Source organism: Stegostoma tigrinum, chromosome 7, assembly GCF_030684315.1.
Source record: "Stegostoma tigrinum isolate sSteTig4 chromosome 7, sSteTig4.hap1, whole genome shotgun sequence".
NCBI classification, from domain to species: domain Eukaryota; kingdom Metazoa; phylum Chordata; class Chondrichthyes; order Orectolobiformes; family Stegostomatidae; genus Stegostoma; species Stegostoma tigrinum.
In genome coordinates this window covers 83,610,528-83,622,615 of record NC_081360.1, presented here as the reverse complement: position 1 = coordinate 83,622,615, position 12,088 = coordinate 83,610,528, and the positions used below count along the sequence as shown (strand labels likewise).

The following is a 12,088-nucleotide window of genomic DNA, read 5'->3' as shown; positions in this document are numbered from 1 at the left end:
AAAATCAGTACTACGGCTCTCATAGTGCTTCTCAAAAGTCTGTGAAATGGTCACATGATGCTGGAGCAGAGACTCTTGCGGCACTAACATTACACTTGCTCAGGCAAAGCCCATGAAATGATCATGTGATGTTGACATGTAATCCTCTGCAACCGATGCAATTGTGTTACAGCCAACACAAGTTCACGTTTTAGAAACAATGCGATTTACAAATAGGGAATCCTATAGCCAATTTGTCTTGTTGGAGTACGTGTTCTCGCAGAACAGACTGTACATGTGATTTAAGACATGCATATTTTTCCCACCTAACCTGAGTTCAGTTATTAGAAAAGCAACTTGTATAAAATAATCATTATGAACCATAGGGCTGCTGTCATTATAGTGAGAGTGATAGAGAGAGAGATGCCTGATAGTTTAACCTGAAGATTACCACAGGCTAGGGGAGAGATTGAGAGAGTATCCTTCATGGTAACCTCAGCCATTGTGGAAATTCTGCCATGCTGTTGGCTTTACAACTCTTGTGAATATTAATATTCAATAGTTTATATGTATTCGACATGCATTGATGTTTTCCCACAAAGCACTGGTTCCAATAACAGTATATGACAACTCTGTTTGGAAAAAGGAGGAAAAATTGGATCAAATGGGGGGGAAAAATTTTTTTTTTGCATAATTGTATTGACCTTGTGAACAGTGGGCTGGAACAGTGTATGTCATCTTGCAATAAAGGCTAAAATTTAATGGAAGGTTTTTAACAGTGATCTTTTTTAGTCAAATAATGTGTTTCCTATTGATATTTGCTTTAATCCTCTATCCTTCTATACCGTATCTGTGCCTTTGTGTCTATATGAACCGTGTTTACTTATTTTTGCAAGCTAAACTTTGTCAACAATGAATTTCTATTTTTAAAGATTTTCTCGCATCGTTCATTACGCAGTTGCTTGCTAATTCTTAGCCTCATCTTGTGTGTGGATGATGTAAAAAACCAACACTACTGAGAACTAAATGGGAAAACTTCAATGCAATTTTTTCCTTTCCTTTCCTTTTCAAGATTTTAGGACCTTATGCTGTCCCCTTCTGTTCTCCCTGTTTCCTTTTCAATATGCAATATAAAGATGAATCATTATTTACCTATGATTTCAGACTTGGACCACCAGGCAAATTATACCTCTTCAGTTTGCTCCTTGTTATGAAATAATGGAGATGTAAGTTTTTAGTTACTTTAGGAATAGGCCTTTTTGTTTTTTGTTGTCAAATCTATTCCAGTATTTAAGGTGATTGAGGCTGATGTCATAAAAGCAGAATAACGTATAATTCCTGCAATTTTGTTTTTCGTTTTTTCCACTTTTTTTTTGCACCATACAAGTTAATGCACTTCATTTGTATCCACTTCTGTCCTTTGACTGTGTGTCCATGCCAGGAAATCATAATTGTTAAAGTACCCAAATGAATGCTCTTCACATGAGCATTGTTGTCTTTTTTTCTGATTCTGTTTTCTCTGTGTAATAACATTTTTAGTCTTCTAATATGCTGCATCAGAATCTGTCTTGACCTTTTTAAGGCACAACTTTTGTTAAGCAGCTTTCCTTTGATTTGCCAGAAAAAGATACTATTCGGTGTGTTATTGACCAATGAGCTTCAGTTATGGTTTATGATGCCTGCTTCAGGGGCATAGCAGCTAGTGGTCACGGGTCAGCTGTTAAGTCTGATGTCAAAATTATTGATCCAAACCCAGATTTCACAATTAGCAAATCTCTCAGCCTGATTATGCATAGGACACAGGTTATCAGCAATTGTAGCTACATAAAAATGATAAAGTCACCAGATACTGTTGATGAAATATGATACTCCAGTTGATGAATTTTGTGGTATTTTACTGTGTTTTTCACTTCGTACCACTTCTGCCAAAACTTCAGGATGTTTTGGAACTCCTGGAAAAGCGTGTGAAGTCAAGATTTTCCCACAGGCAGATTCATTTGCTAAATGCATTTGGCTTCAAACAATATGTGGAAATGTTCCAGCAACAACTTATTTTACCAAAAGAATTTCCTGATGGCAGATTTGCACAGGAATGGAATCAAAATATCCAGGTAACCTTTCTTTTCTTGAGATCACTTGTACAGGCAGTACAATAGATATGAATCTTTCTAAGCGTTTGACAAAAATATTGTGAATAGATCTCTTATGAATATTAGAAGTACATTCACCGTGTGTGAAGTGCTACAGAAAATATAGACTTCAATAATAGGAATTCTCATGCCAGAAAGATTAACATGTTCACTCCATTGAAATTTCACTTTTATATGCCTTTAGTGCTTGTAATGAATTTTTTTTCCAGTCATATGTTATGAAATACTTGGGGAAAATTAAATGCTTTATACAAATAGAAGTTGTTTTTGCTGCATCGTGATCAGCGCTCAAGGTCTTTATTTAATCGATATGTAGACGAGCTAAATGTCTTACCAGGCAATGACCATCTTCAACAAACAAGAATGTAACTATTTACTAAATCCCTCACCGTTCACATCTAGGGTGTTCCCCTTGACAGAAACCAATTGGATTAGTCATGTAAATACTGTGGCTATGAGAGAAGGTCAGAGGTTAGGAATCCTGCAGAGAGTAACTCCCCTCCTGATTCTGCAAAGCTTTTCCACCTACGCAACGTGAACTGCTGAAAGCACAGATTAATGGTCCATGCGTAGTTGTTAAACAAATCAGGAAATGTATGGAACAAAAACAAAGTTTCTGGAAAAGCTCAGCAGACCCGGCAGCATCTGTGGAGGAGAAAACAGAGTTAACGTTTCAGGTCCAGTGTCCCTCAGAACTGTAAATATAGAAAGGTAAATATATAATTGATTTGGAAGCCCCTGACCTCTATCATATAGAGTAACATGGCAAAGAAACAAGAATACTGCTATCTTCAAGTACCCTTTCTGAGTTACGGCAGAATATATTATCACTGCTCCGTTACTGGAGGGTCAAATGTCTTGCTCCCTAAATTGCTGTGGGAGTGCTCACTTTAGTGGATGACAGTGATTCAAGGTGCTAACTCTCCATCAACATCTTAAGAGCAGTGAACATTTGGGAGGACTGATCTTGTGACAGTTGGATCTATGACTGAATTTTTTTAATCTTTAAATTGTTAAGAGCCAAGGTTGAAAATATCTTCCAGTGTACACATGCAAAAGATTTTTTATTACAATTTTATAAAATCAGCAAGTATTAGCTTGGTAAAGAATTCCATTTATGTCACGGTCAGCAGATAACCACATTCAGATTGTCTTTAGTAATTGGGGTGCTTGCTGGCATTATGTTCTGCATTATCAGGAGAGACCTGTGAGTGGTAATCTGATTTCTACCTAAGTAAATCTTATCATATTGTTTAACTTGTTGTGTCTATTTTGTGAGCTCCCTGTACTACTTGCAGCTATTTAACATCCATCTGAAATATTGTTGCCCTACTAGTGTCTGTGCAAGGATAAGATGGTGGAAGATATTTTACAGAAGCACTTCAATTCCAGTAAGGATTTCCGCTCTCTGCATATGCTACTGGTAAGAGCTTATTAACTCTAAACGTCAAACAGTATAATGGTTTAAAGTAGCAATTAACCCCTTTTCAGTAATTACTGGCATTTCACAATGGGACTTGTTTCGGTATGGCATCCTTATGGTTAACATATATGGCAGGCATGGATGGAATGCAGAAAGTATTCTACTTGGTCTGATTGTGCAGCCCAGCACTTATGAGTTAACCAGTAGTTTAAGTTGGTTATATCTTTTCATTTGCACACAGATCTTCACTGTATGCTGCTTGGCCTGCTGTGTTCATCCAGCTTCACACTGTTATCTTCACTGTATATTCTGTTTAAAATCAGACTGACCACTGAACATGTTGAGATCATTGTCACTGTGAAGAATCTACACACTACTAGAAGTGATTCATCTCTATTCAAATGTTAAATGAACAGTTCAGTTTAAAGTAGCAATTATCCTTGTGGACATCCATTAAGACTGTCGTTTATCCTCATTTGCCTGCTGCTATACAGTGCTTCCCTTGCTGCATTTTGGAAATGAAATGCTGCTGAACATCTATGAAAGCTCTTAAATTTACTTCCAGTTATAGAGCACCTGCCTGCAGAATCTGGTTGCTAACCAGAATGCACTTGTGCCAGAGTCAACTTTACCAAAATTTGCACTTATTGAGTGGCTGGTAGGGGAATGGACATTGTCCATTTGATGAACTGAGAGATGACTGCATTTGATGAACTGACAGATGACTGCATTTGCCCCTGGCATTGTGCCAATGAAATACTTCTATTGCTCAAGGACAAATTAGGAGTGAAATTATGTTTTATAAACCCCATTATTCTCCAACATGCTGGAGGTTAGAGTGAGGGTGGTTGCAGTCATAGTGTCATTTCAATAAAGCAGATCTGTCACCAGAGGGCCTTCTGCAATGTTTTCAAGCTGACCAGACATTCTGATTTTGCAATGTTTCTATGCCTTTTCATTTGAAGAAAAACCCATCTAAGTTGAACTGAACTCATTTGTACTTGGCAAGGTGCATAAGCTCTCTGGCAATTGGAGCAGCCAGAAATTAGCCATCAGTCTTCATCTTGAACAATATTTATTCTTTTAACAGCAGATTGGAATAAGAGCATCCCTGCTGACAATTTGGTTCCTTCCTGCCCTATGTCCTTGACCTCTGTATTGCACATTTGAACTGACTAATTTGCTTTGAAAGTTAAACATTTAAATTATACTTAATTTGCATTTTGCCACAGTGTAATAATACTTCTGAATTATGTCATTCCATTGGAGCTTCTGTCCAATGAGGTAATGGTTAATCAAATTTCACACAAGTGTGACATGTTGGTGACAATGTGAAAAACCATTTGCCGTAATATTTTGCATTGTCCCACTGCCTGGTAAAATTCAATTAATATGTTTGAACCACAATATAACTTGTTTAATCATTGTGTTACTTTTACATTTTTTCCCAGATGTTGACGCTTAGTCATGTGACTGTCTCCAACCCAAATATTCAACCAACAGACCTTCTAACAGCCAGCAAACAGTACATGATGGATTCGAAAGCAAATATACTGCATGGTAAGGAAAGCTAAGTTATTTAGTCTAGGTACTACAGATATGAAGGGATAATACTGTCCATCGCAGCCCTTGCAAATACAATATAAACTTCGCTTAAGTCTGTTTCCTGTGCCAGCAGGAAAAATGATGGAAGCTGCATGCAGTATAGAAAATGTTGTAGCTGGCCACCTCTCCTTCCAGCTTGCTAAGATTTTGTAGCTTTCCACGTAAAGGTCTCAATCACCCTTGTTATATTATGAGCTGCCTTCAGGAAAGGTTCAAAATGAAACTGCTTGAGCAGCTATAGCAAGAACTGAAGATGCTGGAGTCAGCAACCGTATACTGTAGAGCAAGAGGAACGTAGCAGGCCAGGCAGCATAAGAGGAACAGAGAAGTTGACCCTAAGCAAACCTTTCATATCAGACAAGGGTTCACTTGTGCATCTGTCAACATGGCCTATTGTATCTGCTGCTCCTGATGTGGCCGTCTCTACATTGACGAAACCAAACATGGACTAGGAGACCATTTTGTAAAGCTTCTGTGTTCTGTATAACCTTTTGGTTGCCAATCATTTTAACTCCCCCACTCATTCCCTGGGTGACATGTCCATCCTGGGCCTCCTCCAGCACCACATGGTTGCCACCGTAAACTGGAGGACCAACACCTCATATTCTGCTTCTTGAGCTTACAGCCCAATGACTTAAACAAAGAAGTTCCCAATTTCAAAATCTCCCCAGTCCCGGCCTCCATCCCATGTGCAACCCTCCCACTCATTCCCACCTCCCTGACCTGACACAACCTGTCCATCTTCTCTCCCACTTACTTGCCCCTCCAACTACTCCCTATCTGCACTGACCATTCACCATCCCTTCCCCAGCCCCACCCCTCCTCTATTTATTTCCCAGCTCCCTTCCCCTTCCCCATTTCTGAAGAAGTGCCCTGATCCAAAACGTCAACTTTCCTGCTGCTCTGATGCTGCCTGGCCTGCCGCACTCCTCCAGCTCCACACTGTATTGCGTTTGACTGAGCAGCCCGTATTTGGGAACATTATAATATTCTTGATTGTTGAGCTAACCTCCAGTCAATATTCTTTGATTATGAAGCCCAGGTTTTTAAAACCAATGCGATTGCCTGTTTCTTTTCCATCGACCTTACGCTTTTAATTTAATATCATAAAAAAGCTTTGGCACAACAGAAAAATCTAGCTAATACATGACCGTGGAAGCCTAATTTGTCTTTTTAGAGAATTCAGAAATCCCGAGAAGTTATCTATCTGCTGTTAATTTTTTGATCATTAGTCAAATTCTGAATAAACACAGTAGAGGATGAATATCCTATAATCCTCATGTAGTTATAAAAGCAATCAATTAGTAGGTTCCATCATTCATTCCAAATTGTTGAAGAAATCTTTGAAATCCTCTGTTCATACCTTTTTGTGTTTTAAGTGCACTACATAACCATCTTTAATCATTTCGAGGTGACGTTTTGGGCCTAACCCTTCATCAGAAAAGGGGGATGGGAAGAGGGTTCTGAAATAAATAGGGGGAGAGGGGAGGCAGATCGAAGACGGATAAAGGAGAAGATAGGTGGAGAGGAGAGTATAGGTAGGGAGGGGATAGGTCAGTCCGGGGAGGACAGACAGGTCAAGGGGGCGGGATGAGGTTAGTAGGTGGGAAATGGAGGTGCGGCTTGAGGTGGGAGGAGGGGATAGGTGAGAGGAAGATCAGGTTAAACAGGCGGGGACGAGCTGGGCTGGTTTTGGGATGCAGTGGGGGGAGGGGAGATTTTGAAGCTGGTGAAATCCACATTGATACCATTGGGCTGCAAGGTTCCCAAATGGAATATGAGTTGCTGTTCCTGCAATCTTCTTGTGGCACTGCAGGAGGCCCAGGATGGACATGTCATCGAGGGGGGGTTGAAATGGTTTGCGACTGGGAGGTGCATTTGTTTATTGTGAACTGAGCATAGGTGTTCTGCAAAGCAGTCCCCAAGCCTCCGCTTACGCTCAGTCTCCAATTAGTCTCCAGAGCTGGTCTCCAGTTATGAAAGGGAATGGAAATCAGTTTTTCCTGTACTGTTAAGACTTGAAGGAGCTAGTGGTTTAGATTCAGGGTGCACAGAACAAAAAGTCAAACTTGTTTGGTGTGTGTGCGTGTGTGTCTCTGTCTCTTTGTCCCTCTCTCCTTGGCCCACCACCATTAGGCAAAGATAGAGATGTAAAATGGTTATAAACAAAAAGGTGTGAAATGGAGAAAATGAGTCTCCATGCTGAGAGCAAAGTCAATAAGATAGAAAGATATAGCTGCAAGGTCTAATGGAGAGATTATACAAAGATGGCGGACAAAAGTGTTGGCATTGTGTCCTAGAAACTCTGAAATGCTTGTCGAAAATGAGGTACTGTTCCTCCAGCTTGCATTGTTTTTCATTGGATCACTAGCAGGCCCAGGATTGGAATATTTGCATATGAGCAAAGTAGCTTATTGAACGAGCAAGCAACTGGAAGGTAAGGCCGTTCCGAGGACAGAATGGAAGTATTCTGCAAAAAGTTCACTCAGTCTCCTATTTGGTCTCGTCAATGTAAAGGAGACTGCATTGTGAAGTCTCTTGCTAAAGCAGTATGTTGGAAAACCATGATGCATAACCTGTCTTATTGAAATTGGTCATCACTTTTGGATTTTGTTTCGAAGCTTTCTCTTAAAAGTCACCACAAAGACTACTTCAACTTTAATATTCAACCCTGTTTTCCCTTGTAGGTCTGTCTGTGTTAGAATTCTGCTTGATCATTGCCATGAAGCACTTAAATTCAATTTATGAAGGAGAGCCTTTTAACTTCGAAATGGTTTACAATGGTAAGCTTTCCTTAATTTTTGAGGATAATAAATTATCTTGGTTCCTAAAGCTAATTTGTAAAATGGACAGAAACACATTTGGTTGCCAGAGTCCTTTTCTACTTCTTACCAAAATTCAAATGAGGATTTTGCTAAAAATGCAAATTAATGTGCTGGTGAGATCGATTCTTGCAATGTAGCCTAGAATTTGTAATATAATGAGGTTAAATTTGTGGAGTCTGGAACGAAGATGGTAACATATTGCATTTTGTTTATTTTGGTACCCAATAAACACAGGGCTGATTTTTTACAAGCTGCTGTGTTCTGCATTCCGTCCATCTGTTCTCCAGGACTTAATGATGGTCAAAGCCCACCCAGCGGAAGGTCAGCTGCCTCAGAACTTCAGAGGGGTGTTGACAGGCTCAGTTCAAGAATTCTGTCCCCCTATGGGGTGGACATCCCACTTTTTGAGGAGCAATGCTCAGCAGTCATTCAGATCAAGCAGCGCCAGGTTAAACCATGGCTTCTTTTGGGACTACAGCCAGAATCATGACAAGGAGCTATGAAGTTCAGCTATTGGCAGGGCCTAGCTGGCAGGCTTGGTGAAGGAAATGGCAAGTCTGGGTATGGGCTACCAGGAGCGCAGGGTAATGACCTTGCTGGAGTCGGTGGTTAAAACCATTGGAATTACACCAGACGGGGAACCTCTCTCTCTCTCTCTCTCTCTCTCTCACACACTCCACGCACACGCACACGCACACACGCACACAAGAATTCTAAACAGGAGGAAATTGCACTGGGTGCAACTAATCCCGCCAACAATTTTTTGGAACGATTCTATCTCCTACGCGACCCTATATTGTGTATACAGGATGGTAGGGTTGCTTGAAGAACGGTCACTCTGAACCCCACAGTCGTTTTGCCTACCTATGTGGAATCCACTAAATTAGTACCTTCTGGACACGTAAGTGTATGATCTGAAAGTTTTGTTACTTTGATGCCATTACTGAAAAGTTTTACTTCATGATTTATATCTTCACACGGAGGAAGTTGATGGACTGGTGTGGGTGACACGTGTACAGAAACCAGAAATGACGAATTATGCCTTTAATGACTTGGATCATTGTCTGTGTCTGAATTAATAGATGTATTTTGAGGAGGGCTAGTGTGGGTAAAGCCACCAGGCATTTAGAATTTGTTGATTGCATTTCAGAATTCCAGAATTTCATTCAAAGGACAACTCATTCAATGCATAACTTCAAAAAACCGGTAGCCTTGAAGGTAAGGAATGTTCCAACCTGTAAACGTTAAATTTTGTGTCCGTGTAAATGAAGTGTTTTCTCTCCTTTTATTCCTTTAGGAGAGAAGTTCTGAAGGTATACATGATCTAAGTAAACTTATGACATAGTTCAGTAGATTTCTAAACACTGATGACCTGAAGGGAAATGCAGATAATATGAGCAAATTGCATTGCTGGATGATTAACTGTGCTCTCTAGAATGGTAAAGCAGGCTTTAGGGGTAATGGTGACTCCTGGTCCTATATGTCCTTTAGGATTTCTGCAGTTGATCATATTCCCATGCACCTGCTGGTTTGGTAATATCCATATGTGTTACCTTACTGAATGCCTCTTGGAAATCCAAATATAGTGTCTCTACTGGTTTTGTTATATATTCCACTTGGTAACTCTTCAAAAGAAAAGCAAAATAAATTTCTCAGATGTGATTTCATCTTCCTGAAGGCATGCTGACTCTGCTTATTTATATCTCGTATTCCTAAATGACCTGCTATTATATCCTTACCAATGGACTGTAGTTTTTTCCAATGATGTGTTAAACTAATTGATACATAGTTACCTCCTTTTGTTTCTGCTTTCCTCTTTGAATAAGGGCATTACATTAGTAGGTTTCCAGTTCTCTTTAAGACCTTTCAGGAATCTTAAGGATACTTGGAAGATAACAACCAGGCATCCACCATCTCTGCCATTATTACTTTTACTGTCCAAGGTTGCAACCTGTCCCATCCGGGGAACTTTTCTGTTTCAGGACCGTCCGATAAAGCACTCGGGAAAACTATTGATAGTTATTATGTTTATTTCCTCCCCTCTGTTTGCCTATTGATTATTTGGTACTTCTGGAAAGCCATTAGTTTCTTTGATCATGGAGACGGATGCAAAGTATTCATTCAACTCCCCTTCCATTTTGTTATGTTTCCCTGCTTCTTATTTTTACAGCCTAATTCTGTAAGAGGGATATGTTCACTGGCCCCTTGGCCCACCAAACTTGTGCCACACTTGGTGACTTTGTAAACTACAAATTTTTTTGCCTCCGCACAGTCTTTTTCTTCTATTCCCTGCCTATTCATATGACCACCTGATCCACTTGTGTTGCCATATTCGGGGAACTATGATCCTGCATGCCTCGACATTGTTACCAAGGATTTTGCCATTTATTGTATACTTCCCTCCTGTGTTAGATCTTCCAAAATGCATCACTTTGTATTTGCTGGGTTTAAATTCAGTCTGCCATTTCCCCGCCCACGTCTTCAGCCTATCTATATCCTGCTGTATCCAGTGGCAATCCTCCTCACTATCTGCAGCTCCCTCAACCTGTCATCCGCAAACTTAGTAACCAGAGTACCTGTGTGCTCCTCCAAATCATTTTTAAATAGCTAAAAATCAAACCTGCACTGATCCCTGCAGAACACCAGTGATCTTCAGTCAGAAAAGCACTCTCTTGCACTGCTGCTGTGTCTTCTATGACCATGCCAGGTCTGTATGCATCTAACCAACTCACCCTGGGCCCCATTTGACTTCACGTTCTGTATAAGGGATCTTGTTGAAGGCCTGAATGAAGTCCACGTAGATCACATCTGCTTTGTACTCATCAATCGTCTTTGTTGTTTGCTCAAAAAACTCCAAAGGTTTAAGTAATAAGGGGAGGCTGGATAGGCTGGGACTTCTTTCACTGGAGTGTAGTAGGTTCAGGGGTGGTCTTTTGGGTCATAGATGGCAAAGGCCTTTTCCCTAAGGTAGGAGAGTTAAAAACCAGACGGCATATTTTTAAGATGAGAGGAGAGAAGTTTAAAAGGGCCCTGAAGGGTAACTTTTTCACAGTGTAGTTCACTATGTAGAAATGAACTACAGAGGAAGTGGTAGAAGCAGGTAAAAGATACTTGGATATGTGTATGAATAGCAGATGTTTAAAGGGATATTGGCAAAATGTAGGTATATGCTAGGGCCTATTGCAAAATCTTTGTATCTTCTAAATCACCAACAGACTTCTGTTATTTTTCTGACACAAGGTAAATAATTGGGTGAGAGGTTGGAGATTTCTGAAACTTTTTTTCTTTAAGCTAAAGGAAACACTCTTAGAGGGAGACATTTGGGTTTCAGTTTTGAAACTTAAAGTGGAGTAGTCATATGAAGTCCTTGGAATAGAACCTGGTATAGAATAGTGCTACTTAGAAGGGAAAGACATAGAACATAGAACATAACAGCACAGTACAGGTCCTTCGGCCCTCGATGTTGTGCCGACCTGTCATACCAATCTCAAGCCCATCTAACCTACGCTATTCCATATACGTCCATACGCTTGTCCAATGATGACTTAAATGTACTTAAAGTTGGTGAATCTACTACCGTTGCAGGCAAAGCGTTCCATTCCCTTACTTCTGTCTGAGTAAAGAAACTACCTCTGACATCTGTCCCATATCTTTCACCTCTCAATTATAAAGCTATGCCCCCTCATGCTCGCCGTCACCATCCTAGGAAAAAGGCTCTCCCTATCCACCCTATCTAACCCTCTGATTATTTTATTTGTCTCAATTAGGTCACCTCTCAGCCTTCTTCTCTCTAACGATGTAGTGAATAAGTTACCTTATGGTGAAGAGTTGGTGATTGTCCTCGAACAGAACTGTTGGGATAAAACCCTGAAGAGGTTACTTTGAACTGGGTACATTTTGAAGCTCCTGTATCGTCCAGACTAAAATTTGAAAAATTAAATGTGCTGAGGTGTTAGATTCTGGTATGACGATAGTAAGAGTAGTGTTTTGGGTCTGTACAAAAGCTATATTGTATCTTTAATTTATAAAGGAGTGTTTTGGAATTCATGGGATTATACATTGACTGTACACTTAAAAGCCTTTGATTTTGCATTATAAATAGATGG

The 12,088-nt window shown here is 40.0% G+C and overlaps 1 protein-coding gene across 1 annotated transcript in view; it reads left to right on the top strand.

Annotated features, from left to right (window-relative positions):
• orc4 (origin recognition complex, subunit 4) overlaps positions 1 to 12,088 on the top strand; it is a 79,766-nt gene that overhangs the window by 52,768 nt on the left and 14,910 nt on the right. The window contains exons 10-14 of the mRNA XM_048535079.2: positions 1,917 to 2,090; positions 3,466 to 3,552; positions 5,004 to 5,112; positions 7,845 to 7,940; positions 9,133 to 9,200. Coding sequence (XP_048391036.1) covers positions 1,917 to 2,090; positions 3,466 to 3,552; positions 5,004 to 5,112; positions 7,845 to 7,940; positions 9,133 to 9,200 — 534 coding nt within the window. The remainder of the gene's footprint in view (positions 1 to 1,916; positions 2,091 to 3,465; positions 3,553 to 5,003; positions 5,113 to 7,844; positions 7,941 to 9,132; positions 9,201 to 12,088) is intronic.